The sequence below is a fragment of the Cetorhinus maximus genome, chromosome 22 (assembly GCF_964194155.1).
Source record: "Cetorhinus maximus chromosome 22, sCetMax3.hap1.1, whole genome shotgun sequence".
Taxonomy (NCBI): domain Eukaryota; kingdom Metazoa; phylum Chordata; class Chondrichthyes; order Lamniformes; family Cetorhinidae; genus Cetorhinus; species Cetorhinus maximus.
Window position 1 is genome coordinate 8,286,405 of NC_135900.1, and position 25,690 is coordinate 8,312,094.

General features: G+C 42.6%; 1 protein-coding gene across 4 annotated transcripts in view; it reads right to left on the bottom strand.

The window, feature by feature from the left end:
• cep290 (centrosomal protein 290) overlaps positions 1–25,690 on the bottom strand; it is a 126,416-nt gene that overhangs the window by 3,266 nt on the left and 97,460 nt on the right. For 2 of the 4 annotated variants that reach the window (XM_078567760.1, XM_078567759.1), the window contains 12 exons: positions 23,687–23,832; positions 22,175–22,330; positions 19,729–19,852; positions 16,919–17,053; positions 16,619–16,705; positions 13,572–13,736; positions 8,178–8,300; positions 7,147–7,319; positions 4,875–5,016; positions 2,517–2,590; positions 1,951–2,060; positions 470–570 (listed from right to left, as the gene is read on the bottom strand). In XM_078567760.1, the coding sequence (XP_078423886.1) occupies positions 470–570; positions 1,951–2,060; positions 2,517–2,590; positions 4,875–5,016; positions 7,147–7,319; positions 8,178–8,300; positions 13,572–13,736; positions 16,619–16,705; positions 16,919–17,053; positions 19,729–19,852; positions 22,175–22,330; positions 23,687–23,832 (1,536 nt within the window). Of the gene's footprint in view, positions 1–469; positions 571–1,950; positions 2,061–2,516; positions 2,591–4,874; positions 5,017–7,146; positions 7,320–8,177; positions 8,301–13,571; positions 13,737–16,618; positions 16,706–16,918; positions 17,054–17,215; positions 17,957–19,728; positions 19,853–22,174; positions 22,331–23,686; positions 23,833–25,690 lie in introns of those variants that run through there. The other 2 variants (XM_078567761.1, XM_078567762.1) reach the window with 2 other exon arrangements.

Below are 25,690 nucleotides of genomic sequence, written 5' to 3' on the forward strand. Positions count from 1 at the left end.
TATCTATACCTCATTAATCCAAAATAAATGCAGACAGTTTAATTAGTGCAGAGATTATAACGATTAGATGAGTAAAGCTCACCAGGAACCAACACTCAGGTTCAATTTCTGATAGCTGAAGTTCACGTACAAACACACAACATGCTTGTAAAAATTATACATGATGCATCACAGGAGGCGGCCATTTGCCCCATCATGTCAGTGCCGGCTCTTTGAAAGAGCTTTCCGATTAGACCCTCTGCTCTTTCCTCATAGCGCCAACTTGTTTTCCTCTTTTTAAGTATTTACCTGATCCCTTTTTGAAATTTCTTATTGAATTTGCTTTCACTAGCCTTTGAGGCAGTGCATTCCAGATCACAACAACTCGCTGTGTAGTCTGACACCAGTGTGATTTAAAAAGTTCCAGCCATGTATCTCACACGGTGTAAAGTATTGCTGAGAGTTTACTGAACTCAGCCAGGCTGCTTACCTGCAGTTGTTGTTTCTCCAGATCTGATGCCTTGAGTTGTGTTTGCAATTCCACTAGTTCATTCATCGGTTTGTCTTTTCTGTCTAATACATCATCACAAGCTGTAACAGGAATACACAGCAAACATTATATCACTGATCATGAAGCTTTGTAATTCATGTGTGAATTAGATTTTGTATCTTATGTTCATGTGAATGGGTAATTCTAGGCTTTCCTCAAACCTACAACCCTCAGAGATATCTGTGCTCCTCCAACTCTGGCTTCTTTAGCATCTTCGATTTTAATCACTCCACCACTGGTGCCAGGGCCCTAAGGTCTGGAATTCTCTCCCTAAACTCTCTAACTCTCTTTCCTCCTTTAAGAGGCTCCTTAAAACCTTTGTCTTTGACTAAGCTTTTGGTCACCTGTCCTAATATCTCCTTATGCAGCTCGGTGTCAGATGTAGTTTGGATAATCCGCCTGTGAAATACTTTGGGATAAAAACAGAAAATGCAGGAAAAACTCAGCAGGTCTGGCAGCATCTGTAGAGAGAGAAACAGAGTTACTGTCTCGAGTTTGCACGACTCTTCTTCAGAGCTATACGGATTTGAATTGTTAACTTGGTTTCTCTCTCCACAGATGCTGCCAGACTTGCTGCTTTTTTCTAGCATTTTCTGTTTTTATTTCGGAATTCCAACATCTGCAGTACTTTTAACACTTTGAGATGTTTTATTATTTAAAGCCACAATATAAATACAGGTTGTTGCTGTTTCTGGCACATTGGTAGGCACCTTCATGACATAGTGATGAGAAGCTGAAAACTGAGATTGTATTCACACCTCCTTCCAAGATTTAAAAGCTCTGGTTTAAGTAGTCAGATTCCTGGATCAGATGGGTTAGTTTCTGCCACCCACCCTGGTAAGAATGGCACTTATGCCCTCTTACAACCCAGCAATTTTGGGCCATGCCCGTTTGGATTACTCAGCCTACAGCTTGTTTCTAGTGAGGTCATAACATCCACTGAAAGGGAGAATGGTGATTAAAAGCCTGACCTGTAACAGGGAAGGAAAATTCACAAATCAGCGTCCAGGATAAGAGAATCTGCGGCAGGCATCCCCATCCCATTTCCTTACATTAAATCTCCAAAAGTACCTTGTGATGCATGAAATCAAAGGGAAAGTCCACCTGTATAGGTTATGCTGGATCGGTACAACCAAGGTGGCATGTAACAGTGACAGTCTACAGGGTATATGGCCTTCCTCAGCCCACTTTCCCACCCTTGTTAACTTCACTCTCTCCACCACTCCACTGATCTCTCATGCTTTGGAAAGGAAGGCTAGTTTGGTTGTGCCATATTGTCAAGTACATCTTAGTAAACCATCTTGCATACGTGCTAAATAGATGTCAGGTTAAGTGAAAATATAGAAAACCGGTCAGATTATATACTTGTTCAGCACTGTGCAGTTTAGATATGGAAGTTGAGAACTGTGTGGAAGGGTTACCAATTCTGGTGCTGCCGCTGCCTTCTGCAACTGCAGCTGTTTGCTTCTTGCAGACTTGGAGTTGATAGAGAAGTTCAGCTTTTTCTTTTTCCAATCGATCATTTGTCAATCTTCCAGTTAATTGAATGAAAAGATAGGATTAGAATTTATAGCCACACACGTTAAATTCTCAAAAATTACCACTTAATTAACACACACACCCAAATTCTGTTAATTATAGGTGTGAAATACCATTAAAATTATAAAGCCAGTCACTAGCTGCATCCTGAAATTTACAAGGAGTTGCGATCTCCTTTGGACTGCGCTTAGCCCTCTAGACATAGCTATAATTACCTGCATTTGTCAGTTTACAGCAATGGCCTTGAAAGGAACAGGGCAGCCTATCAACAGAATGTCATAACCAGACTCCAGGCCACCCTCAAGCAATGACAAGTGATCAGCTAGCTTTTAGAAAGATGTCGAGCTGGATACATACATGTACAATATGTGCATCAGCTACATTAAAATCATGATTGCTTCAGGTCCCAAGTTAAGTTGCCCATTTTCAGAATCACTGCGGTACATACCTTAGTAACTGGAGTTCTCTGGTCAGGCCTGGCTCTGTTTTAGCTTCTTCAGGGAAATGCTTAAGGACCTCAATCTGAAGTAGAGAAGCAAAATGCAACATCAATCAAAATGGTCCTGCCCACAACTTTTACATCTCTAATGAATACAACAATATCATTGAAACTAAGGGAACAGGCTGTTGCTAATTTGCTGACGTATTCTTTGCACTCTTAAGCTTGTATTCATTTCTGAAACATGAATAACTGGCTGATTATGGACAGGAATCAAAACCCAGACTGTATTAACTCAAAGGCTGCTCGCTAATCCAGAGCGCATTCAATCCTCTTTGCAACTGACTTTGTTAATCCAAATCACCGTACAAGATTCAATTCATTTTTGGAAAGTAAATTCCTAAACAAGTGGGATCTTTAAACCAAACATTTCCATTATTAATATTGATCCAAAATATTGTGCAGAAGAGAAGGAAACTTTTGATTGACAACTAATATTGCAGAGATCATGTTTTAACTTCCATTTAATTATGCCTCATTTTCTTCTCTCCCCGTTGAAACATTTCACTCCTTTCCCCAGAAGGTTATTAGCCAGCTATGAGTGTCGGCAGGCAATTAGGAAGCCACCAAAGAACTGATTCTTGGGAAGCAAAGATGTTTGGAACAGAGGAGTTTCTCTTTATTTTTGTAATTCAAAGTCCTGAGACCACTAGAGGTGCCGGAGTGCTACAAAGAACATGCTCTACACAGTGGCACTGTTGTGAATGGTTCTCCATTTACCATGCCAGATAGCTATAGCACTTTTTTGTGTGACAATAATGACAGGTTTAAATGGGCTACAGTGGTTCACGAAGGCAGCTCACCACCACCTTCTCAAGGGCAACTAGGGATGGGCAATAAATCCTGGCCCAGCCAACAACGCCCACATCCCGTGAATGAATATTAAAACAATGGGCACATTCTTGACAAAGGAAATTAGGGTTTTGTGAACATAAAATGCATGCATTCATTAAGACTTGTAATATATTCTACATGTATTCTATTCCTTGTGCACAATTCATTTTAACTCTTGCTTGTTTCAGGATGACCACCTGGATTGTTCTAAGCATGTTGCTCACCATTTCTGTAACTTATTATGCTCCTAACAGCAATTGCTAGTACAAACTTGACAGTGGCAGTGCTACAACTGAGCTAATTTTCTGCTGCATGAGGTCCTTTTTTATTAGAGATCTTTATGTCTCAAATCATTGAGATGCAATGCAGTTTAAAGCACAATGAGAAAGCAAACTTAGGTCATGTTCAACAGGAACTTAGTACCGTGAAAAGTCTGGGGAAAATATTGTCGCTATCAGACTTTCTTTTAGTGGACTTAACTTTCAAAAATAGAAATGTGACTGAGACCAATGGTCTTACAGCTAAAGGTACCACAGATAAATATTCCAACCAGTGAAGTTTCCACTTCACAATGAACATATTGGCGCTAAAGTCCTCTTTGTACTTTTACAATACAGGTGCTAACTGATTTAAAATATAACATGCAAATCATTAATAATATGAAACTTCCACAGAATTTTTCTATCGTTTGCATTTTTGTTAGAGAGCGCTATGACAGTACTCTCACCTCTGAGGTAGAAGTTGTGCACTTAACCACTACAGACTGGAGTATATAATCCACGCTGACATGTCAGTGCAGTACTGAGGAAGTGCTGCATTGTTGGGGATACCGTGTTTTGGATGGGCTGTTAAATTAAGGCCTTGTCAGTTCTATTTATGCTCAGACAAATATATATATATTATATATATGCATACATACACATATATATAGATATAGATATATATATATAGATATATCTAACCCTGGCACTATCCAAAAAGGAGCAAAGGAGTTCTTCCTTTGCTTTGGTCAACATTTCTCCCTTAATCAACACCAACATAAATGGGTTATCCAATCATTCATTTGCTGTTTGTGGAACTTTGATGTCTGCAAATTAGCTGCTACATTTACTTACATAAAACAGAAGAAAAAGATACACTGACTTTAGTTTATTGGGAAGCCCTGAGGGCATGATAAGGCATCATACAAAATAAAGTTCATTCATTCTTTATATTTGACCCAGGTGAACAATGATATTAGATTAGCACAGAGAGGAATTTAATATTGGTAAGTTATGGCAAGGAATTGGATAAAGATCTGAAGCAGAGAAAATTGCAGGGCTATGAGGAAAAAGCAGGGAGCGGAACTAATTGAATTGCTCTTGCAAAGAGCTATCATAGCTACAACGGGCCAAATGGCCTCCTTATGTATTGTAAGATTCTATGGGTTCACACACTACTAGAACTGAAACGGTCTCACAATTCTTCTCTCACCTGTTCCTCCAGATCTCCTATTTGTTTTGCCAATTTTTGCTCATTATCAGTCGATTCTCTCAGCAGCTGTCTAAGATCGGTGAGGTTTTGATTCTTTTTTGTAAAGTCTGTCTCCATCTCCTTTATTTTACTCTCATACATTCTTTAAAGCATGAAGGAATGAATTACTCATCGTCTTTGTAATAATGTAAGCGACTCCCCGATTGCTACTAAAGTTGACAAGGTTGCAGTTTAAACAAGCCATCTTGTTAATGTATGCAGTTTACTTTTAAAAATGTCATCATTGTTAAAGTGAACAACTGGCCACTTGAAATGTGTCAGAAGTAAGATTGCATAATTGTTAATGAAGTAACTGCTGCTAATTCTAAAGTGATCAATATAATCAGATGGGCTCAAAATTCCTGTTGGGATCCGAGCAGATCTGGGGCAGATTGCATGTCCAGAAACTGGAAAATGGGATGGAACCACGTTTCCCCGGGATTCCACTCCACATTTTTGGTCCAGCCATTTTTCAATAGCAAGCAGCTATGGGTAAATCTTAGCAACTTCCACTCACATCAATGGGATACGCCTGGAGCAGTTCCCAGGTTACCCCAGAAACTCTACCCTTTACAGCCTTTAAGAGGCCTCACCAGAGAGCTGGCAGGAGGGGGATCAATTAACTCGTGCTGCCAGAGTCAAGATACCCGCTGGAACTGAAGGCCCTTCATTGCCACTTGTACTCCAGCCCAGGAAGGGACTTGTGGCCACTAAGCGCAATGCTTAAGGGAACTTCATCTCCTGAAAGCTGTGTTTGATGTGCCCTTAAAGTCTTTGCCCACCTGCCCCAAACATGCTAACACTCACAACTCAGGGGTGAGATCAAGGTCCTACAATTTAGCTGGCCGAAGGTTCCATTCCACCTCACTTGTGCCAGTGGAATAGTCCCTTTGGAGTTTCAGTCCTGTTAAACTGGTTTGCAGGAATGAAATGGAAAAACATGCAAACCCTTGGGCTCCTTCAGCTTATTTAAGTAAATTTGTTTCCAAGTAAAAATCATTTCCAAGGAAAACCCACTGTTGCCTTCCCATGTTTATATGGTGGATTTTCAGTCAAGAAGATTACTCGCTGTCAGGAGCACTGTATGTGGAAGGATCCACAATTGCGGAAGCAGGGAAAAAGCCAGCAAAATCTGCCCATTTGGAGATTGCAAATTCTGGTCTAGTCTCCAAAATGGATTAAACTTCATTTCAGTTTAAGTATATATCTATTTATCCATCATAAATCATGTTTTGCAATGATTTAAAAAAAGAAAATCACAATAATGCTTTGGGGCAGAAGAAAACCATTGGTTTAATCAGCCTATCCCTCCAAACCTCCCAACAGCTTCCTTCTGTTTCTAGGACAAATGACCCTTCGGCTATTCAGAATTCAGCTAAACTATGACTTTCCATTCATTGATCCCATTGTTTAATCTGTTCTAAAATTCTTTTATTAAAATGAATCCTTATCCCCCCTTTCTTTTAACACCCTCATCTTTAAAAAAAATTGTCCCCTAATATTTGAGTCCTGTGTCCAACAGAAGAACTTTCCTCAATCCAAATTCTCCCTCCTCCTGAAAACAGCAAAGTCCCCAGCTATCCTGCAGCCCTCCAGACACTGACCCCCATGTGGTCAAATCTTCTCCAAAACCCAGGTTTAGATTAGGTAAACATGCAAGGTCCATATTTCCCATCACACTGACTGCCAACCATTGGTTGTTTTTTTTTTCGTTTTGGTGAACATTCTTAAACACAAAAAATTCCAGACAGGAAAAGATCTACCGGCCCGTGCAGTTGTGATGCCTTGTGCATCACGGTACAAACACTTCCAACCCCAGACATGTTATCTCCTGGGAGAGGTGATAAAAAACAGGTAAGATCATACAAATTAGGAACAGGAGTAAGCTATTCAGACCCTCGAGCCTGTTCCTTCATTTGCTAAGATCATGGCTGATCTGATTGTAGCCTCAACTCATTTTCCTGCCATCTCCCCTAATACCCTTTGACTCCCTTGTTGGTCAATAATCTATCTAACCTCTGCATTACCCAGACCAGTTGAGGAAAAAAAATTAATCCATAAAATAAATAGTGCCTAAACTTTCAAGATAATACACCACTCTTAAATGTTGCTATCAAATGCTCAGTAAGGTTTGCATTTTGTCCCAGCGCATCAATATCTACCCTGAGTACCAATATTTTGGCATCAGCCTAGCAGGCTTCTATGCTTTATATATCAGAGATTAAAGTGATACCTTGTCACTACAATGGACTTCCAACTTTTGCTGTCTGCACCCTCAAGTTGTGGACCCCTACTCTCTGCAAAGCTTAATCGTTTACTGGTCTCTTCCAACTGCACGCTTAGCTTCTCATTCATAATCTCCAGGTTGCTTTTAGCAATTCGCAGTTTCTCAGCACAGTCACCTTCCTGTCACAAAACAAATATTCAGCAGAAAAAAAAAATCTCAACTCCATCTGTGGTCACCCTGTGGGTCATCAAGAATTGCATTGTAACATTTTCGAGAGAGAAATTATGTGATACAATCAAAACCAAAAAACACTAGAAATACTCAGCAGGTCCGGCTGCATCTCTGAAAAGAGAAACAGAGCTAGCATTACAGTTCAATGAACTTTCACTTGTTGCTCATCTCGAACATCTGCCAGTTCTGATGAAAGATCACTAACCTAAAGTGCTTCTGTCTGCACAGATGCTGCCTGACCCCGCTGGTTGCTTTCCAGCATTTACTGCTTTTATTTCCAATTTTCAGCATCTGCAGTATTTCGCTTTGGCTTTATTATCTAGTGTAAATTTTGATTTGCTAGAATACAGTGTAAATGTACAATAATGACACGTGCAAAGAATCTTCATTTGGGGCCTGACATGCAGCAAAAAACAACACTCTTTCTCTCTCCATAGATGCTGCCTGACTTGCTGAATATTTCCAGCATTATCTGCTTTTACTACAAAGCGCTCAGAAAATCCCAGTCCACTTCACTGGTGAGTTGAGTTGAGAGGTGGGAGGCTCTGAGCAGGCTGCAGTGTCTCCCCAGGCAACAAGGTCAGGGAACATTGAGGAGTCCATTGCCCAGGTGCGTTCGGTGGCATTTCAAGGCCCCCTTCACATCGCAACGAGAATATTGTCATCTTTGAATTGGGCTGTGTGCCCGCCTTCAGTGTTGAAGGCAAAAAATGAACAAATACTAACGTTAAAAACAGTGACACTTAACAGAGTTATAACTAAACTTACAGAGAAGGCGACTCTCGCTATTGAGCGAGTGGCTTTACCTTTTTGAGTTCCTTTCGCAATCGTTCATTTTCAGCCAAGATCTTTTCCACACCTTTTGTTTTGGACTCATAACGTAAGCTCAACTGCCCGCCCATCTGCATCTTCAATTTCTCGAGTTCTGACTGAAACAAAGTAAGGCAATAAATTGTATCTTGCTCTTGACGTGAAGGTCTTGATTCCGTCAAATTAGCTAGCGGTGTGAAATATTATTCCAGATCCTCTGACCTGCGCTGCTGTAACAGTGATGTCAAAAACATGCAAAGCTGAAATTCTAGGTTATCCTTTATGGGAGGCACTACACACTCGATATACACTGGTCTGGGAGTTACTGGGAGTAAATCTGGGATGTTTTATTAGTTGCTACCAAAAATGTTAATTCAGTGCAAAACCCTTGGAGCACAATGAGCTGAGTTCAGTATTGATTTTATATTGGAAAATACATGTGGGCTGATACTGCATCTCAATACTGTTTAGACAAATCAATTGATCACATTTACTGTCCCATCTAAAGAGATACCAAAAATGTGCTACTTTTGAGATCGACCCTTTGAAACCCGGTTTTAAAAAGAACGAACTTGCATTTAAAAAGCGTATTTCACAACCTCAGGATGTCCCAAAGATCCTCTCAGTTAATTAAGGACTTTTTGAAGTATAATCACTGCTGTAATCATGAAAACATAGCACAGAAAAGTCCAAATAACAATGTGTTAATGACCAGATAATCTGTTTTCCATCATGCTGGCTGAGGGTTAAGTATTGGCCAGGACAACATGGAGAACACCTCTGCTCTATTTTGAAACATGATTTGGGATCTTTTACATCCACCTGAATGGGCAGACAGGGCCTTAGTTTAACTTCTGACCCTAAAGAAGGACCTTCTACAGTATTGCACGCCCTCAGTCATGTACTGGCCTAGATTTGTGCTCAGGTTTCCAGTGGAGATTGAACACATGACTTTCTGCCTCAGACCCAGGCTACTACTGAGAAAAGGCTGACATTTATAAAGGAAAATAAATGTGCAATGACACTGTGTCTTAATAATATTAGATCTATCACTCCATCACACTTACTGTTCCCAAATTAGAGAGGTGCTAAGGATTACATACAATATATATTTTTTATTCATTCACGGGATGTGGGCTTCACTGGCTAGACCAGTATTTATTGCCCATCCCTAGTTGCCCTTGAGAAGCTTGTGGTAAGCTGCCTTCTTGAACCGCTGCAGTCCATAAGGTGTAGGTACACCCACAGTGTTGTTAGGAAGGGAGTTCCAGGATTTTGACCCAGTCACAGTGAAGGAATGGCGATATATTTCCAAGTCTGGATGGTGAATGACTTGGAGGGGAACTTCCAGGTGGTGGTGTTCCCATCCATCTGCTGCCCTTGTCCTTCTAGATGATAGTGGTCGTGGCTTTGGAAGGTGCTGTCGAAGAAGCCTTGGTGAATTTCTGCAGTGCATCTTGTAGATGGTACACACTGCTGCTACTGTGCGTCAGTGGTGGAGGGAGTGAATGTTTGTGGATGTGGTGCCAATCAAGCAGGCTGCTTTGTCCTGGATGGTGTCAAGCTTCTTGCGTGTTTTTGGAGCTGCACTCATCCAAGCAAATGGGGAGTATTCCATCACACTCCTGACTTGTGCCTTGCGACTTGTTTGAACCAAGGCTGCAATGAGGTCAGGAGTGGAGTGGCCCTGGCAGAACCCAAACTGGGCGTCAGTGAGCAGGTTACTGCTAAGCAGGTGCTACTTCATAGCACACTTGATGACCCCTTCCATTACTTTACTGATGATGGAGAGTAGACTGATGGGGCGGTAATTGGCCAGGTTGGATTTGTCCTGTTTTTTGTGTACAGGACATACCTGGGCAATTTTCCACATAGCCGGGTAGATGTTAGTATTGTAGCTGTACAGGAACAGCTTGGATAGGGGCACAGCAAGTTCTGGAGCACAAGTCTTCAGTACTGTTGCCAGAATATTGATAGGGCCCAGAGTCTTTGCAGTATCCAGTGGACAAGCTTTGGGGAGTCAGGATGAGTTACTCATCACAGGATTCCTAGCCCCTGACCTGCTCTTGTAGCTTGGGTATTTATATGGCTAGTCCAGTTCAGTTTCTGGTCAATGGTAACCCCTAGGATGTTGATAGTGGGGGATTCAGCGATGTCATTGAATGTCAAAGGGCAATGGATAGATTCTCCCTTGTTAGAGATGGTCATTGCCTGACACTTGTGTGGCGCGAATGTTATTGCCACTTGTTAGCTCAAGCCTGGATATTGTCCAGGTGTTGCTGCATTTGGACATGGACTGCTTCAGTATCTGAGTAGTTGTGAATAGTGCTGAACATTGTGAAACCATCAGCGAAGATCCCCACTTCTGACTTTATGATGGAAGGAAGGTCATTGATGAAGCAGCTGAAGATTGTTGGGCCGAGGACACTATCCTGAGGAACTCCTGCAGTGATGTCCTGGAGCTTAGACGACTGATCTCCAACAACCACAACCATCTTCCTTGTGCTAGGTATGATTCCAACCAGAGGAGAATTTTCCTCCTGATTTGCATTGATGCCAGTTTTGCTAGGGCTCCTTGATGCCACACTCAGTCAAATGCTGCCTTGATGTCAAGGGCAGTCACTCTCACCTCATCTCGGGAGCTCAGGTCTATTGTTCATGTTTGAACCAAGGCTGCAATGAGATCAGGAGCTGAGTGGCCCTGGTGGAACCCAAACTGGGCGTCAGCAGGTTATTGCTAAGCAAGTACCACTTGGTAGCACTGTTGATGACCCCTTCCATTACTTCACTGATGATTGAGAGCAAACTGCTGGGGTGGTAATTGGCTGGGCTGGATTTGTCCTCCTTTTTGTGTACAAGACATACCTGGGCAATTTTCCACATAGCCGGGTAGATGTCAGTATTGAACATCTTGGAACAGCTTGACTAGGGGCGCGGCAAGTTCTGGAGCACAAGTCTTCAGTACTATTTCCAGAATATTGACAGGGCCCATAGCCTTTGCAGTGCCTTCAGTCATTTCTTGATATCACATGGAGTGAATCGAATTGTCTAAAGACTGGCATCTGCGCTGCTGGGGACCTCCGGAGGAGGCCGAGATGGATCATCCACTTGCCACTTCTGGCTGAAGATTGTAGCAAATGCTTCAGTCTTATCTTTTGCACTGATGTGCTGGGCTCCTCCATCATTGAGGATGGGGATATCTGTGGAGCCTCCTCCTCCAGTGAGTTGTTTAATTGTTCACCGCCATTCCCGACTGGATGTGGCAGGACTGCAGAGCTTAGATCTGATCTGTTGGTTGTGGGATTGCTTAGCCCTGTTAATCACTTGCTGTTTATGCTGTTTGGCATGCAAGTAGTCCTGTGTTGTAGCTTCACCAGGTTGACACCTCAGTTTTAGGTATGCCTGATGCTGCTCCTGGCATGCGCTCCTGCACTCTTCATTGAACCAGGGTTGTTCCCCTGGCTTGATAGTAATATTAGGGTGGGGGATATGCCGGGCCATGAGGTTACAGATTGTGTTCGAGTACAATTCTGCTGCTGCTCATGGATGCCCAGTTGCTAGATCTGTTCAAAATCTATCCCATTTAGCACGGTGGTGGTGCCACACAGGGCTGAGTTTGCCTTTGTCATTTCCAGTGCCTAGGTCAATGCCAGGTGGTCCATCTGGTTTCATTTCTTTTTTGTTACAACTGATAAGAGGGTATCCTCAATGTGAAGGCGGGACTTAGACTGTGAGGTGGTCACTCCTACCAATACGGCCATGGACAGATGCGTCTGCGGCAGGCAGGTTGGTGAGGTTGAGGTCAAGTATGTTTTTCACTTTTGTTGGTTCCCTCACCACCTGCCGCAAACCCAGTCTAGCAGCTTTGTCATTTAGGGCTCGGCCAGCTCGGTCAGTAGTGGTGCTACTGAGCCACTCTTGGTGATGAACATCGAAGTCCCCCACCCAGAGTACGTTCTGCGCCCTTGCCACCCTCAGTGCTTCCTCCTAGTGGTGTTCCACATGGAGGAGCACTGATTCATCAGCTGAGGGAGGGTGATACGTGGTAATCAGCAGGTTTCCTTGCCCATGTTTGGCCTGATGCCATGAGACTTCATGGGGTCCGGAGTCGAAGTTGAGGACTCCCAGGGCAACTCCCTCCCGCTGTGTACCACTGTGCTGCTACCTTTGCTGGGCCTGTCCTGCCGATGGGACAGGACATACCCAGGGATGGTGATGGTAGTGTCTGGGACATTATCTGTAAGGTATGATTCCGTGAGGATGACTATGTCTGGCTGTTGCTCTCCCAATTTTGGCACTAGCCCCAGATGTTAGTAAGGAGGACTTTGCACGGTCGACAGGGCTGAGTTTGCCGTTGTTATTTCTGGTGCCTAGGTCGATGCCGGGTGGTCCATCCGGTTTCATTCCTTTTTTGTTACAACTGAGTGGCTTGCTAGGACATTTCAGAGGCAAACACATTGCTGCGGGTCTGGAGGCCAGACCAGGAAAGGAGGACAGATTTCCATTAGTGAACCAGGTGGATTTTACAACAATTGACAAAGGTTCCATCATTAGACTTTTAATTCAGATTTCTATTGAATTCAAATTCCACCATCTGCTGTGGCGGGATTTGAACCCGGGTCCCCAGTGGATTGCTAGTCCAGCAGCAATACCACTACACCATTGCCTCCCCCGATACAATGCAGAAACAGGCCATTCAGCCTAATCAGTCCATGCCAGTTTTTATGCTCTACTGAGCTTCCTCCCATCTTTTCTCATCTAAATCCATGATTGTAACCATCTATTCCCTTCTCCCTCATATATTTCTCCAGCTTCTTCTTAAACGCAGTGACTATTCGCTTCAACCACTCCCTGTGGTACTGAGTTCTACATTCTCGCCACTCTTTGGGCAAAGAGGTTTCTTCTGAATTCCCTATTGGATTTCGTGGTGACTATCTTATAACTGATGGCCTCAAGTTCTGCTCTTCCCCACAAAGGGAAACATTCTCTCATATCCGCCCTGTCAAAACTTTTCAGAATTTTGAAGACCTTCACCTCTCAGCCTTCTTTTATCCCAAGAGGGAAGAGACCCAGCCTGTCAATCCTTTCTTGATATGTATACCCTTGTAATTCTGGTATCATCCTTGTAAATCTTCCCCGCACTCTCTCTCCTCCATATCCTTTCTATAATATAGTAACCAGATCTGCACACAGTAATCTAGGTGTGGTCTAACCAATGTGCTCTCTACAACTTTTGACACCATTTGGAACCATAATAGCTGTCCACTGTTTCTTGGTGGTAATTTTTACCTCCACTACCTAGGCTGGAGGAGAAACTGTTTCTACAAGTCTCGCAGGCTGTTGTTTATCTATAAGTTAAAACAAAAAGACTTTGTAATGTTAAAACAAACCTTAAGCTTTTCGTTTTCCTTTTCAAGGCAGATTCGTTTCTCACTGGATACCACTCCTGGAGCTTTCTTCAGCTCCTCGTTCTCCCGCTGCACTCTCTCCACGACCTTCTTCATCAAGCCTATTGTTTTTTCTAATTCAGGCACTGTCTTTCCACTGCGCCCAGACTATCAAACAATAAGTTAGGATATAATAACAGTCTATGTCAGTCAGTGATTGAGTTAAAAAAGGAGCCTCTTAATAATTTTTAAAAGTTCCAAAGACAGAAATAATCTTCTCCCCAGAATTGGCACCCCCTAAACAAGGACCTATAGTTGAAACAGACAGATACAGACTCACATCAGGGCACCACCTTCAACAACTCAAACTGCAATGATTTCTCTCACTGCACAATGGTTTCAATAAACAACATACACTTATGTAGCCCCTTTTACTTCCTCAAATTGTCTCAAAATTCTTTTTGGCATAAACAAACATGGCTGCTGATTTGCGCACAGCAAGGTCCTGCAAACACTAATGAGCTAAATGAACAATTTCGGTTTATGTTACTTGAGGAATAATATTGGCCAGGATGCTGGGAGAATCCCCTGCTCTTGTTTGAATAATGCCGTGGAATTTTGACAACAATCTGAAAGACACCGCCTTCAACAATGTAGCACTCCCTTTCTAATGCACTAAAGTTTTAGCATTAAATTTCCATTCAAATCCCTAATGTTCTGGGTATGCTGTACTGTTAACCTGCCTATACGTTTTTAAAAAGACATCACATTATCTGTAGTTTCCCAGGATCTGTTGTAAAAGTTAGCGCACTGTATATTTCACATGCCCAGAGATCCGCGCATAATGCTTAGAAATACAATGATAGATTATTTCAGTTCGACAGATTGGTGAGGACCAAGGGAAATGTATTTAAACCATGCAAAGAGATAGCATCATATGCAAGCCAGCAGATTAACATATAAATAACATTCCATCCAGCTGATCTCTTGAACTGGTTTTGATTCCATGAAGGGGTTGGAAAAGAGCTTTCTTTCCTTTATTGGCCCTAGGTTTCTCCCAGTTTTTCAGGGGGTTGAATTGTCTAAGTCATGATGTCCAGCCATCATGAGTGTGGGACTGACTTGATGGAGCAGATGATAATTTCCTGCCTGTATGTTCGTACATACTCCTATGATAGCAACACAGGGAATATGTTTTTCAATACTTTTAATTGGCCATAGATGTTACTTGAATACTGTAAAACAAAAACAGAATTACCTGGAAAAACTCAGCAGGTCTGGCAGCATCGGCGGAGAAGAGTTGACGTTTCGAGTCCTCATGACCCTTCAACGGAGGGTCATGAGGACTCGAAACGTCAACTCTTTTCTTCTCCGCCGATGCTGCCAGACCTGCTGAGTTTTTCCAGGTAATTCTGTTTTTGGTTTGGATTTCCAGCATCCACAGTAGTTTTTTGTTTTTATCTCTGACTTGAATACTGTATGCTGTCTGTAGCATGGGTTGCCCAGATAGCCAGCCTCAGATAAATGAAGCCTCACATGTTGCCTTTCCTGTAGCAATGGAATAAACAATGCCTCGATATCGATGTTCCCTCAATGTTCTCACAGGAAAAAGACTTCATTTCATTTATCTAGATTTGCAGGCAACAAAATGTGTTTCACACTTTTAACCCTGACCCCCCCCTCAACCCTCACATTCACTGCAAACGCCTTCATTAAAGATTGCTTTACTTTGATAGAGACTGAGCTATACCTAATTTTTTTTAAAAATCAGACAATTCTGACAAAAAATGTTAATTGTACAGAATAATTCAGGAGACTGGAAGCAATTGTGGAGATCGAGTGAGAAAGTATTTCTTGTAAAGTTCGCCAGTTTTACAGTATTGTCTAGACTTGGATAGGTAGATGAGTGAACATTTCTGTATTTTTACGTCTCCTTCAGGGTTGCATGATTCTGTGAATTACTTAAAAGTTATTAAAAAAGACCAGTGGATGAAAAAGATGTGTTGGGGGTTAAATGGATCCAAGCCAGAAGGTGAAGTACAAAAGAAGGCAGGTTTTTTGCCTTTTTAGTAGGTTTATTCACAGGATGCAGCACTATAGATCTCTGCCTCCCAACTACTAACCCAGTGTTCCAGCTGACTCTCTTTACACTCTTTTGAGTGAATCAAATAAACTTATTAATTAATTAAAGAGGACTTCAACTAAAACAAAAACTGCAAAGGAAACTTACCAAATTAAAATAATGTTCCTGGGGCTGATGATGCAGTCCAGCCCCTGTGGCATCCACTGGTTGTGGAAGGCTTCAAACATACCCAGTGGACACCACGTGCTCCCTCTCCAGGGACACCCGGGAGTGAACATAGCCATGGAAGACGGGCAGACAGTCAGGCTGGACGACCCCCTCAACCGCCTGCTGCCTGGATCGCTTAATAGTCACCTTAACCAGGCCCAGGAGCAGACCAATGAGAAGGTCCTCCCAATCTACATGCCCCCTGCCCTCTTCAGCCGACTCTCTTTATATACTCTTGCAATAAAAGAAATGATCAATAAAATAAACAAATAAAAGGGGGTGACAGTAGGGCTCTGTAACCAAAACCAAAATGTCAAAGCATACTTACATAATCAAATTAAAACGTCATTCCCGGGGCTGATGATGCACCCCAGTCCCCGCTGGTCATGGAAGCCTCAAGTGTACCAGTGGACACTGCAGTGTCCCTCTCCAGCAACACCTGGCCACAAACATAGCCGCAGAAGAGGGGCAGACAATCAGGCTGTATGACCCTCTTTATCGGCCACTGCCAGGACCTGTTAATGGCCACCTTGGCCAGGTCCAGGAGCAGGCTTACAAGGAGGTTCTCCCAATCTGCAACCAAGCCCCTCCTTTCCGCTGACTCTCTTTATATGTGCTCTCAGTCCTTAATCAAATAATGCCATCACATGTGTATCTTTAACTAATTAATCAACCAACCATCAACACTGGGGTTTGTGAAGACAGTGTACACTCACTAGTTAGCACACACAACGAGCGTGAAAAGCACTATCGTGCTTACCCCTCGGATGTTCCCAAGTTTTCTTTCCAATTCTGCTTTCTCCTTTTTGAGAAGTTGATACATTTCCTGCAAAGTAGCTATTTGATCCTGAGGAAAGGTAAGAAACAGACAACTCAACTTAAACCAGGTTAAACAAGTACAACAGAAAAATAAATCCTTTGATCTTTGTAGCCTGTGCCAAGAAATAAAAAAGATTTTAACTTAATTTCAGCGGATGGATATTGGAAGTAATTTCGAAAGCCCCACAGCTGATTCCCACATTTCTTACCATGAATTCTATGTGTGTTCATGTGTGCTTACCTTTAATCGTGGCAAGTCCTTATTAGCCTGCTCCAGTTGAAACCGCAGTTCCACATTATCGGCAGACAGATTGAGATTCTCTCTCTGAAGTTCTTGCTCCTTCTGAGATGAAGCATCAGATCCAATTCCGGAGGTCTAGAGTACAGTAATAGAACAGCTCTTCAGAAACATCACTTCCCCCATGTGCAGTACTGCATAGAAAGATTTGTCTAAAGTAAAACCCAGATATAAATCTAACAGCAAAGTAATGGATGAATGGATTTCTAAGTAAAACTAAGATCGGAATTTACTTTGGAGGGGTATATGCACTATTTGTATTTCAGGTTTTCAAAAAGCTTAGCTACTGAGCAAAAAAAAATCTACTGCTTGGGGCAGGATAGAGGGCATTCTTTCTGTTAGATTTCATGAGTGGATAACCTGAAGCTGCTTTTCAGGGATTCTGAGTTTATCATATTCCTCTCCTCCCTGATCTTCTGTGGGATCTTCCTCTGTTATCTGTTCCACTTCTTCCCCTGTTGCAATACCTGGTTCACTCTTGCTACTTGTGCTCGCCTCATCACTTGCTGGATCAGAAGGAGAATCATTTACATCTGACTTTTTGATCTCAGTCCCCAAGTCGTCAGATCCTTGCTCTGATTCTTCTTTTTCAGCTGCCTGGTCTATTTCTGTCTTTTTCTCCACTGAGGGCTGTTTTCCATTCACATTACCCCCATCAGCTGAATCACTGGTCGGAGTTGCTGAAAGCTTCTCTGCCTGGATTTCAATACATGGATCCTCTGGTCTCGAAGTTGAAGGCATTCTACCATCATTGAAATGTTTCTCATTTTCACTGCCCAGGCCAACAATTTTGCCAGTCTCATCTGAAGATGTATTTTCTCCCTTGTCGCAAATCTGATTACTCTTTCGCAAACTCAATCTTGATTTCTTCAAATATTTCTTATTGGTTTGCATTTTTATACTTCTGTCAGTCCTGATTTCATGGATAACATCAATGGCTGCAGGTCCTTTAGCTTCAATGTGTTCATGGGGATCTGAAATCTGCATTGACAACATGTATATTGTATACAAGCAGAAGATAGGTAATTTATGAGAGGTAACATATGAGAGAGAGAGAGACACACACACACAGACAGAGAAAGGGAGTCAGATGAAATATGATATGGAGAAATACAGATAAAAGCAAAGATTCTGGAAATCTGAAATAAAAACAGAAAATGCTGGAAAAAACCTCAGCAGGTCTGGCAGCATCTATGGAGGGAGAAACAGAGTTAACGTTTTGAGTCCGTGAAGAAGAGTCGTACGGACTTGAAACATCAACTCTGTTTCTCTCCAGAGATGCTGCCAGACCTGCTGGGTTTTTCCAGCATTTTCTGTTTTTATTGGAGAAATACAGAAATCACTTTACATTTAGAACATGTGGTGAACACAGTAAAAACCCCGTTCAAATATCGACGACACTTTCTTTATCCAATCCAGTCAAAGCTCTCTCTACATTTCAGACTCGAGAAAAAGTACAATGCCATGTTAAAATTAACTATCCCTGTGCTTCCAATCAGGATAACTTATTCAGTTATTTTCTTGTTCAGCTGATACATCAAATGATGTGAACTTAAAAAGTTTAAAATGAAAAGTTCAAACAAATGGGTGATATTTTTTAACTTTTCTTCACAATATATTTTCAAAACAGAGCCAAGGGTTTAGGGGTATAAATGGACAAGGATTAATGTGTTTCAAGAACATTATTTTGCCATTAGAGGCGTTAACCCATTTTAAATAAAACAGTTAAATCAGTAGAAAAGCGTTAAGTGTGATTCTACTGCTATTGATGATAGAATGATTCCTAGCCTATGCTTTCACTACATTTGGTCACACTCAATAATGGGCAGAATTTTTCATAAGGCGGATGGGCTCGGCAGGAGTGAGCGGGGGCAGTCACATAGCCGATTGCCACCCGCAATTGGCTCTGCGCCGCCATTTTAAGTGGGCGGCCAATTAAGGCCCGCCCAGCGTAATACAGGAGCCACAGCACTCAGCGCTACCTGTGCAGGCGGGGGAAGGAGGGAGAGTTGAGGCCAACGCATGCGCGCGAAAGAACGCTTCAGTCTCCCTGAGGCACGGAGCTGCCTCAGGGAGATTGAATCGATATCAAAATTATTAAATAAAAGGTCTAAACATTTACTTAAACATGACCCCTCATGTGACTGTGTCACATGAGATGGGACATGTTTTTATATATATGAAAATTTATTTATTTCTTTAATAAAGGCTTTAGGAAACCTCATCCTGCTCGTGGATGAGGTTTCCTAAAAAACACAAAGGCCACTTGGGCTTTTCGCCTGCCCGCCAACCTCAAGGTTGGACGGGCAGCGTTAACAATTACGATAATTGCTTTGTTAATGGCCTGAATAGGTCATTTATATTTCGGCAGGTGTGCAGCCCGACTCCGGCGCATGCCCGCTGAACGAAATATCACGGGACTGCGCGATGACACAAGCCCGACGTCATCACGCGTCATTTTACGTGTCAGCACGTTGGGCCCGTCCCCACACGCCGACTGAAAAATCCTGCCCGATGTCTTCTTTCATATGCCCTATTTCAGATGAACAGTGCCCGACCAAGAAAAGACACAAATAAATGTCTATTCTTCTCTCAAAGGGAAAGGACTGAGGGGAGTGGAACTAACTGGGTAGCTCTATCAAAGAGCTGTCACAGGCACAATGGGACCAACTGGTCTCTTCCCGTGCTGTATGATTCAATTCTGTGATTTCTGTTGGTTACAGTGTTCCTAAAGCATTAAAACAAATACATACTGATGGTCTGGAAAATGTGCTTTTTGACAGCTGCTTTTCTAAAGCTTGGAGCTTTTCATGCAGATAACGATTTTTCAAAGTTAAATCTTCCACCACTGAATCCCGTGGTAAAGCTTGCTGTTGCCTGCGTAAAGAAAATCAAATACAATTTCATGTTATTACTTACATCAAATCCACCTCGATTAAGATGGAATGAAAGATATTTAAACTGCAATTACAGCCGGGATTCTGCTGGGCCGACAGGGGTCTTGGCCACCGGTCCTCCTTCCCGATGCTGGGTCCCTTGATGAGGTACAGAGAGCTTGACAATGAGGAACCCCACCCCAGAAGGTTACTGGTAAACTTGACAGGGTTAGCTGGGCCATCTTCTGAGGGTGTGGGAAAGCCACACGGCTCCCATTGCGATGGGCTCAGGAATATGGGTGTCATTTGGCTCATTAAAGAGCCTAACGGGCATCCTGATACTGGCTGCTAGGAATCTTGGGTCAGCGCCTTCCGCCCTTTGACTTAATCAGGGGTGTTTCTGCCGCTGGTGAGAGATTAATATCGAGCCTCTCCCACAATTTTGTGGGACTGGCTACCATGGCTCCCTCCCCAACAGGCTGCATTAAATCCACCCCAACATCTTCTCTCACCTAAAGATAATAAAACTCTGAAAAGACCTGGACAACATTCAGACTTTGGCTGATAAATGGTAAGTAACATTCAGACCACACAAGACATAACCATCCCCATCGAGGGAGAATCTAACCAGTTCTCCCTGATTTTCAGTTGGATCGCTGCCATTGAATCCCCCATCATCGACATCCTCGGTGGGGGGGGGGGGGGGGGGGGGGAGGGGAGGTCACCATTGATCAGAAACTTAACTGGATCAGCTGCATAAATACTGTGGCTACAAAAGGAGGTCAAAGACTGGGAATCCTGTGGCGAGCAACTCACCTCCTGACTCCCCAAATTCTGTCCACCATCTACAAGGCAGAAGTCAGGAGTGTGATGGAATACTCTCCACTTGTCTGGATGTGTGCAGCTCCAACAACACTCAAGAAGCTTGACAGCATCCTGAGCATAGCAACCCTCTTGACTGACATCCCAACCACCAGTTCAAACATTCATTCTGTCCATCACCAATGTACAGTGACAGCAGTGCGTAGCATCTACAAGATGCACTGCAGCAACTAGTCAAGGCTCCTTGAACTCTGCCACCCGAAGAACAAGGGCAGCAGATGTATGTGAACACAATTACCTGTAAGTTCTCCTCCAAGTCACACACCATCTTGAACTGGAAATATATCCTCATTGTCGCTGGGTCAAAATCCTGTATCACCCTCCCTAACAGCACTGTGGGTGTACCTACACAACAGAGACTGCAGTGGTTCAAAAAGGCAACTCACCACCACCTTCTGAAGGGCAATTAGGGATGGGCAATAAATGGTAGCCTTGCCAACGATGCCCACATCCCATGAAAGAATAAAAGAATATTGCATGTCCTTATTTCTGTAGTAGAATATGCACATGATGAGGGAGAATTTGTAACACATTTGAATGTGTTTTATTAGGAAGTAACATATTTCTAAGAAGGGGCTTAAAGGGTTCAATTATGAGCAAAGGTTGCATAGTGTAGGTTGATGTTCTTGTTTGAGAAAGGCATTTAATTTAAATAAAATGGGTGGGTGCCTGCATTACTAGGGCAACTGGTTGGCTTAGTGGTGCCACCATCATCTCCTTGAATAGAAGACAGAAGTGCTTCTTTGGTCCACATTTCAAAGATGACTGAAATATACCTGTTAGTTTCTTCTTCCTCTGTATGTGTGTTTGTGTGTGTGCATGTGATGGGAGTGATGTCCAGCTCCGGATCATTATCCAGGCTTGAATGCTCAGGTGGGCCCCAATTCCACCCTTTGATGATCCAATACTCATGTTTCCACTTCCTGAGAGGCAAAGGACAGGGAATCTCCCAACCTGACAATGTCCACCCCTCGCCGAAATGCCATTCAACGTCACTGAACTTATTTGGGGCTGGTGAAAGTTCAGGCCCCTACAGGGCCGAATGAAAACAACAGAGACAGTCCATGACCCAGCCTAATTTAAGATCCCCCTGCTGGAGTTATGGTCGGTACCAGGCGGAAAGGATGTGAATTTTCAACCAAGTAAATGCAGCATTTTCCTACATTACAACAGTGACTGCACTTTATTGGCTCTAAAGCAGTTTGGGATGGTCGTGAAAGGTGCTATATAAATGTAAGTCTTTCTGCTTTCATTTCTACTCACAGCATACAGAATGAACACCAAAATATTCATTTACAAACTGACTAATAAGAATCTGGTATCAAATCTGTAATTAGAAGTATTAAAGGAAAACAGAATGACAATGAAAACTTAGGGAGAACATAATTAGAAGGTATTCTTTTGGAACACAGCTTGAAAGGCAATGTGTCTTATGACCCACCTCATGCTTGCAATCTGATCCTGCAGCTCTGTATTCTTTCTCCTTAAATCTTCAATCTCTCTGTCGCATTCCATGGTTCTGACGCCTATTACTTGGTCGGCTGTAATTCCACGAGCTTTCAGTTTCTTCTGTAAAAATGCCTTTTCCTGGTCAACCCTGCCATTGAACACAATGTTAATATCCCAATGTTAATAAAAACAATGTACAGGGTGCATTTCCAGTCTGCTAACTTACTTCCTGTTGTGACAATTGTCGAACATGTTTTTCTATCAACGTTTCCAATTCAATTTTTCTATTTCAACTGTCACAGTATAGTGTATGTCATGATCAGTACATGGCACTGTGTAATACATTTCTGAAGTCTCTCCAACACCACTATCTATTTAAAAATGTGTATTTGTTAATTGACTGGGGATAAGGCAATTTAAATTTATATTTCTCTCAATTAGCTTCATTTTAGTCATTAAGAAAAATTAATTGCATTTAATGATGTGTGTGTTTTATGGTTCCCTTTATGTGAAACCCTCAGGGCCAATTGCGTTTTGGATTTCAGATATTTTGTTTTTCGTGTACCGTATATAGGTCTACTTACAATGGTCAAAGCCTAGGCTTGCTATAGTCTGAAGTAAAATAAAATGGCTAGAAAAGTAAGATGTATTACTGAATAATAAATACAGAGTATCTGTAATAAGTTCCCACCTTTGGCGCCACCTGAAATTCTGCTTGTAGGAGAGGGTAACAGTTCAGACAAACAACTAGACTTCTGTCTAAATTTTCGAACGCAACTATATTGGCCAATTTTGCAAGTGGGGTTTGATGGGAGAACCTTCCAGCTCTGCTTCATTGTGTAAACCCTCTAGAGCTGTACACAGCATAGGCTCTCCACTTCCCATGAACTGCTGTGTTAAGCATCATGTGTGCTGCTGGCATCAGCTCATGGGTGTCAATTTTTGTCTGTGATATCAACATAAATTGTACTTTGTGATGCTGGAAAACACACCTCTGCCAACGTCCGTGAAAAGATCTTAAAACAGTGACCACTCTCTTGCACTGCAGAAACTCACCAAGGCTCCGTTGACAGCACCTTCCAAACCCATGACCTCTACCACCTAGAAGAACAAGGGCAGTAAATGCATGAGAACACCACCACCTGCAAGTTCCCCTCCAAGCCACAGACCACCCTGACTTGGAACTACATCGCCATTCTTTCATTGTCGCTCGGTCAAAATTCTGGAACCCCTACCCCCCGCCGCCCTAACAACACTGTGGGTGTACCTACACCACAGGGACTGCAGCGGTTCAAGAAGGTGGCTCACCACCACCTTCTCAAGGGCAATTAGGAATGGGTAATAAATGCTGGCCTAGCCAGATATGCCCCCGTCTTGTGAAAGAATAAGCAAAAAAAAATGCATGTTGGCCGTTTTGATATAATCCTACCAGCTAATTCCACAATAAGAGTTAAACAAACATTATGGGTTACAAAGAGAAATAACATGCAAACCTAAGACTTACTTTGCATACAGTTCCTTCAGAGTGGTCATCTGCTTGGTCATAGTTTCCAGCTCCTTCTCCTTTTCTTTCAGCTTGTTTTTCACACCTTCCAATCTGGTCTGCCACTTCTTGCCTTCTTCCCACCTCACTATTTCCTCTTTTGAAGTCTGCAGTGTGAAGCAGAATAGGCTGGTCATGTAAAGTACTGTTTATTTCAAAAGAAAGTAGACTCCCCCTTTAGATGTAGTAGATTGCATTGATTCAAAGAAAAGGTTAATTAGGCTGGGGCTCTTCTTTATAGAAAAGAGAAGACTGAGAGCTGACTTGACAGAGGGCTTCAAGATGATGAAGGGATTTAACAGGGTATTTGTCGAGAAGATGATTCCACTGGTGGGGGAAACCAAAATTAAGGGCCCATAAATATAAAATAATCTAAATCCAATAAGGAATTCAGGAGGACTTTTTTTTATCCCGACAGTGGTTAGAACCCGTCCCTACCACGTGAACAGTTAAGGTAAACAGTATAGATGAATTTCAGGGGAAGCTAGATAAGAGGGAGACAGAAATAGGATTTGTTGATGGGGTTAAATGAAGAGGGATGGCAGGTGGCCTATGTGGAACACAAGCACCGGCATGTACCTGCTCAGCTGATTTTCTTTTTAAGTTCATTGTTGGGATGTGAGCATCACTGGCTAGGCCAGCATTTAGTACTCATCCCTAATTGCCCTCGAGAAGGTGATGGTAAGCTAATTTTATGAACTTCTGCAGTCCATGTGCTGTTAGGGAGGTCGTTCCAGGATTTTGACCTGGCGACAGTGAAGGAACTGTGATATAGTTCCATGTCAGGATGGTGTGTGGCTTGGAGGGGAACTTGCAGATGGTTGTGTTCCCCTTGCATCTGCTGCTCTTGTTCTTCAAGGTGACAGAGGTTGCAGGTTTGCAAGGTGCTGAGAAAGGAGGTTTGGCGAGTTGCTGCAGTGCGTATTGGAGATGGTACACACTGATGCCACTGTGCGTCAGTGGTGAAGGGAGTGAATGTTCAAGGTTGTGGATGGGGTGCCAATCAAGTGGGCGGCTTTGTCTTGGATGATGTTGAGCTTTTTGAGTGTTGTTGGAGCGACACTTATCCAGGCAAGTGGAGAGTATTCCATCACACTCCTGATGTGTGCCTTGTGGATGGCGGACAGTTGGACTATTCTTGTGCTGAAAATAGTTTGCAATTCTTTGTTATATTAAGCTCCACATGGAGACTTTCAGCCTCTCTGTTTTACTATATTCATGTCACAAAGATATAAGCATTATGATTTACAACAGTATTTTGTAACTCTGCCTTCACCTCCTTGGTATGAAAATATAACAGATTGTTGTAGATCCACTCTAGTGCTATAATGGCCCAGAAATTACTGAAGTGGGGCATCACACAGCGAGGCCGTGAATTGAATTCTTTACTTCATCTTTCTGATCGCATCACATTAGTGCTGAAAATGTGGATTGATCAGCTGGATTATCGGGGCATCTAGGAGATACTAAATGTCAGATTCAATAGTCTGTCTCCTTAACCAATGAAATTTAAGGATGGGGAAGAAACAGAGCAATGACAGAGATAGAAATCGAGTCAATTAAAGTGAAATTAGACAGTGAAAGAGAAATAAAAAGAGGGAAAGAAAGATTGGATTCACAAAAAGAGAAAAAAGAAAATTAAAATTTAAGAAGCCTCTAGGAACGATTTGCTATCTGGAGAGTGGAGCCTCCACAGCTTCAAATGTTCTCTTTCGGGTCCTCCAAGGTTAGTGGCATGCCAGGATCATAAATACACCACTAATGGGGTCCTTCAGGCATAAGTTACCAGTCCTAAATGGCTGTACCAAAATGCATTTGTATTTATGGTACAGATCCAGTAATTTCATGAACACAATGGAGAGGTTCATGATGAGATGGTACTTTTTTGGATAAAAGCAAAATACTGCGGATGCTGGAAATCTGAAACGAAGACAGAAAAATGCTGGAAAAACTCGGCAGGTTTAG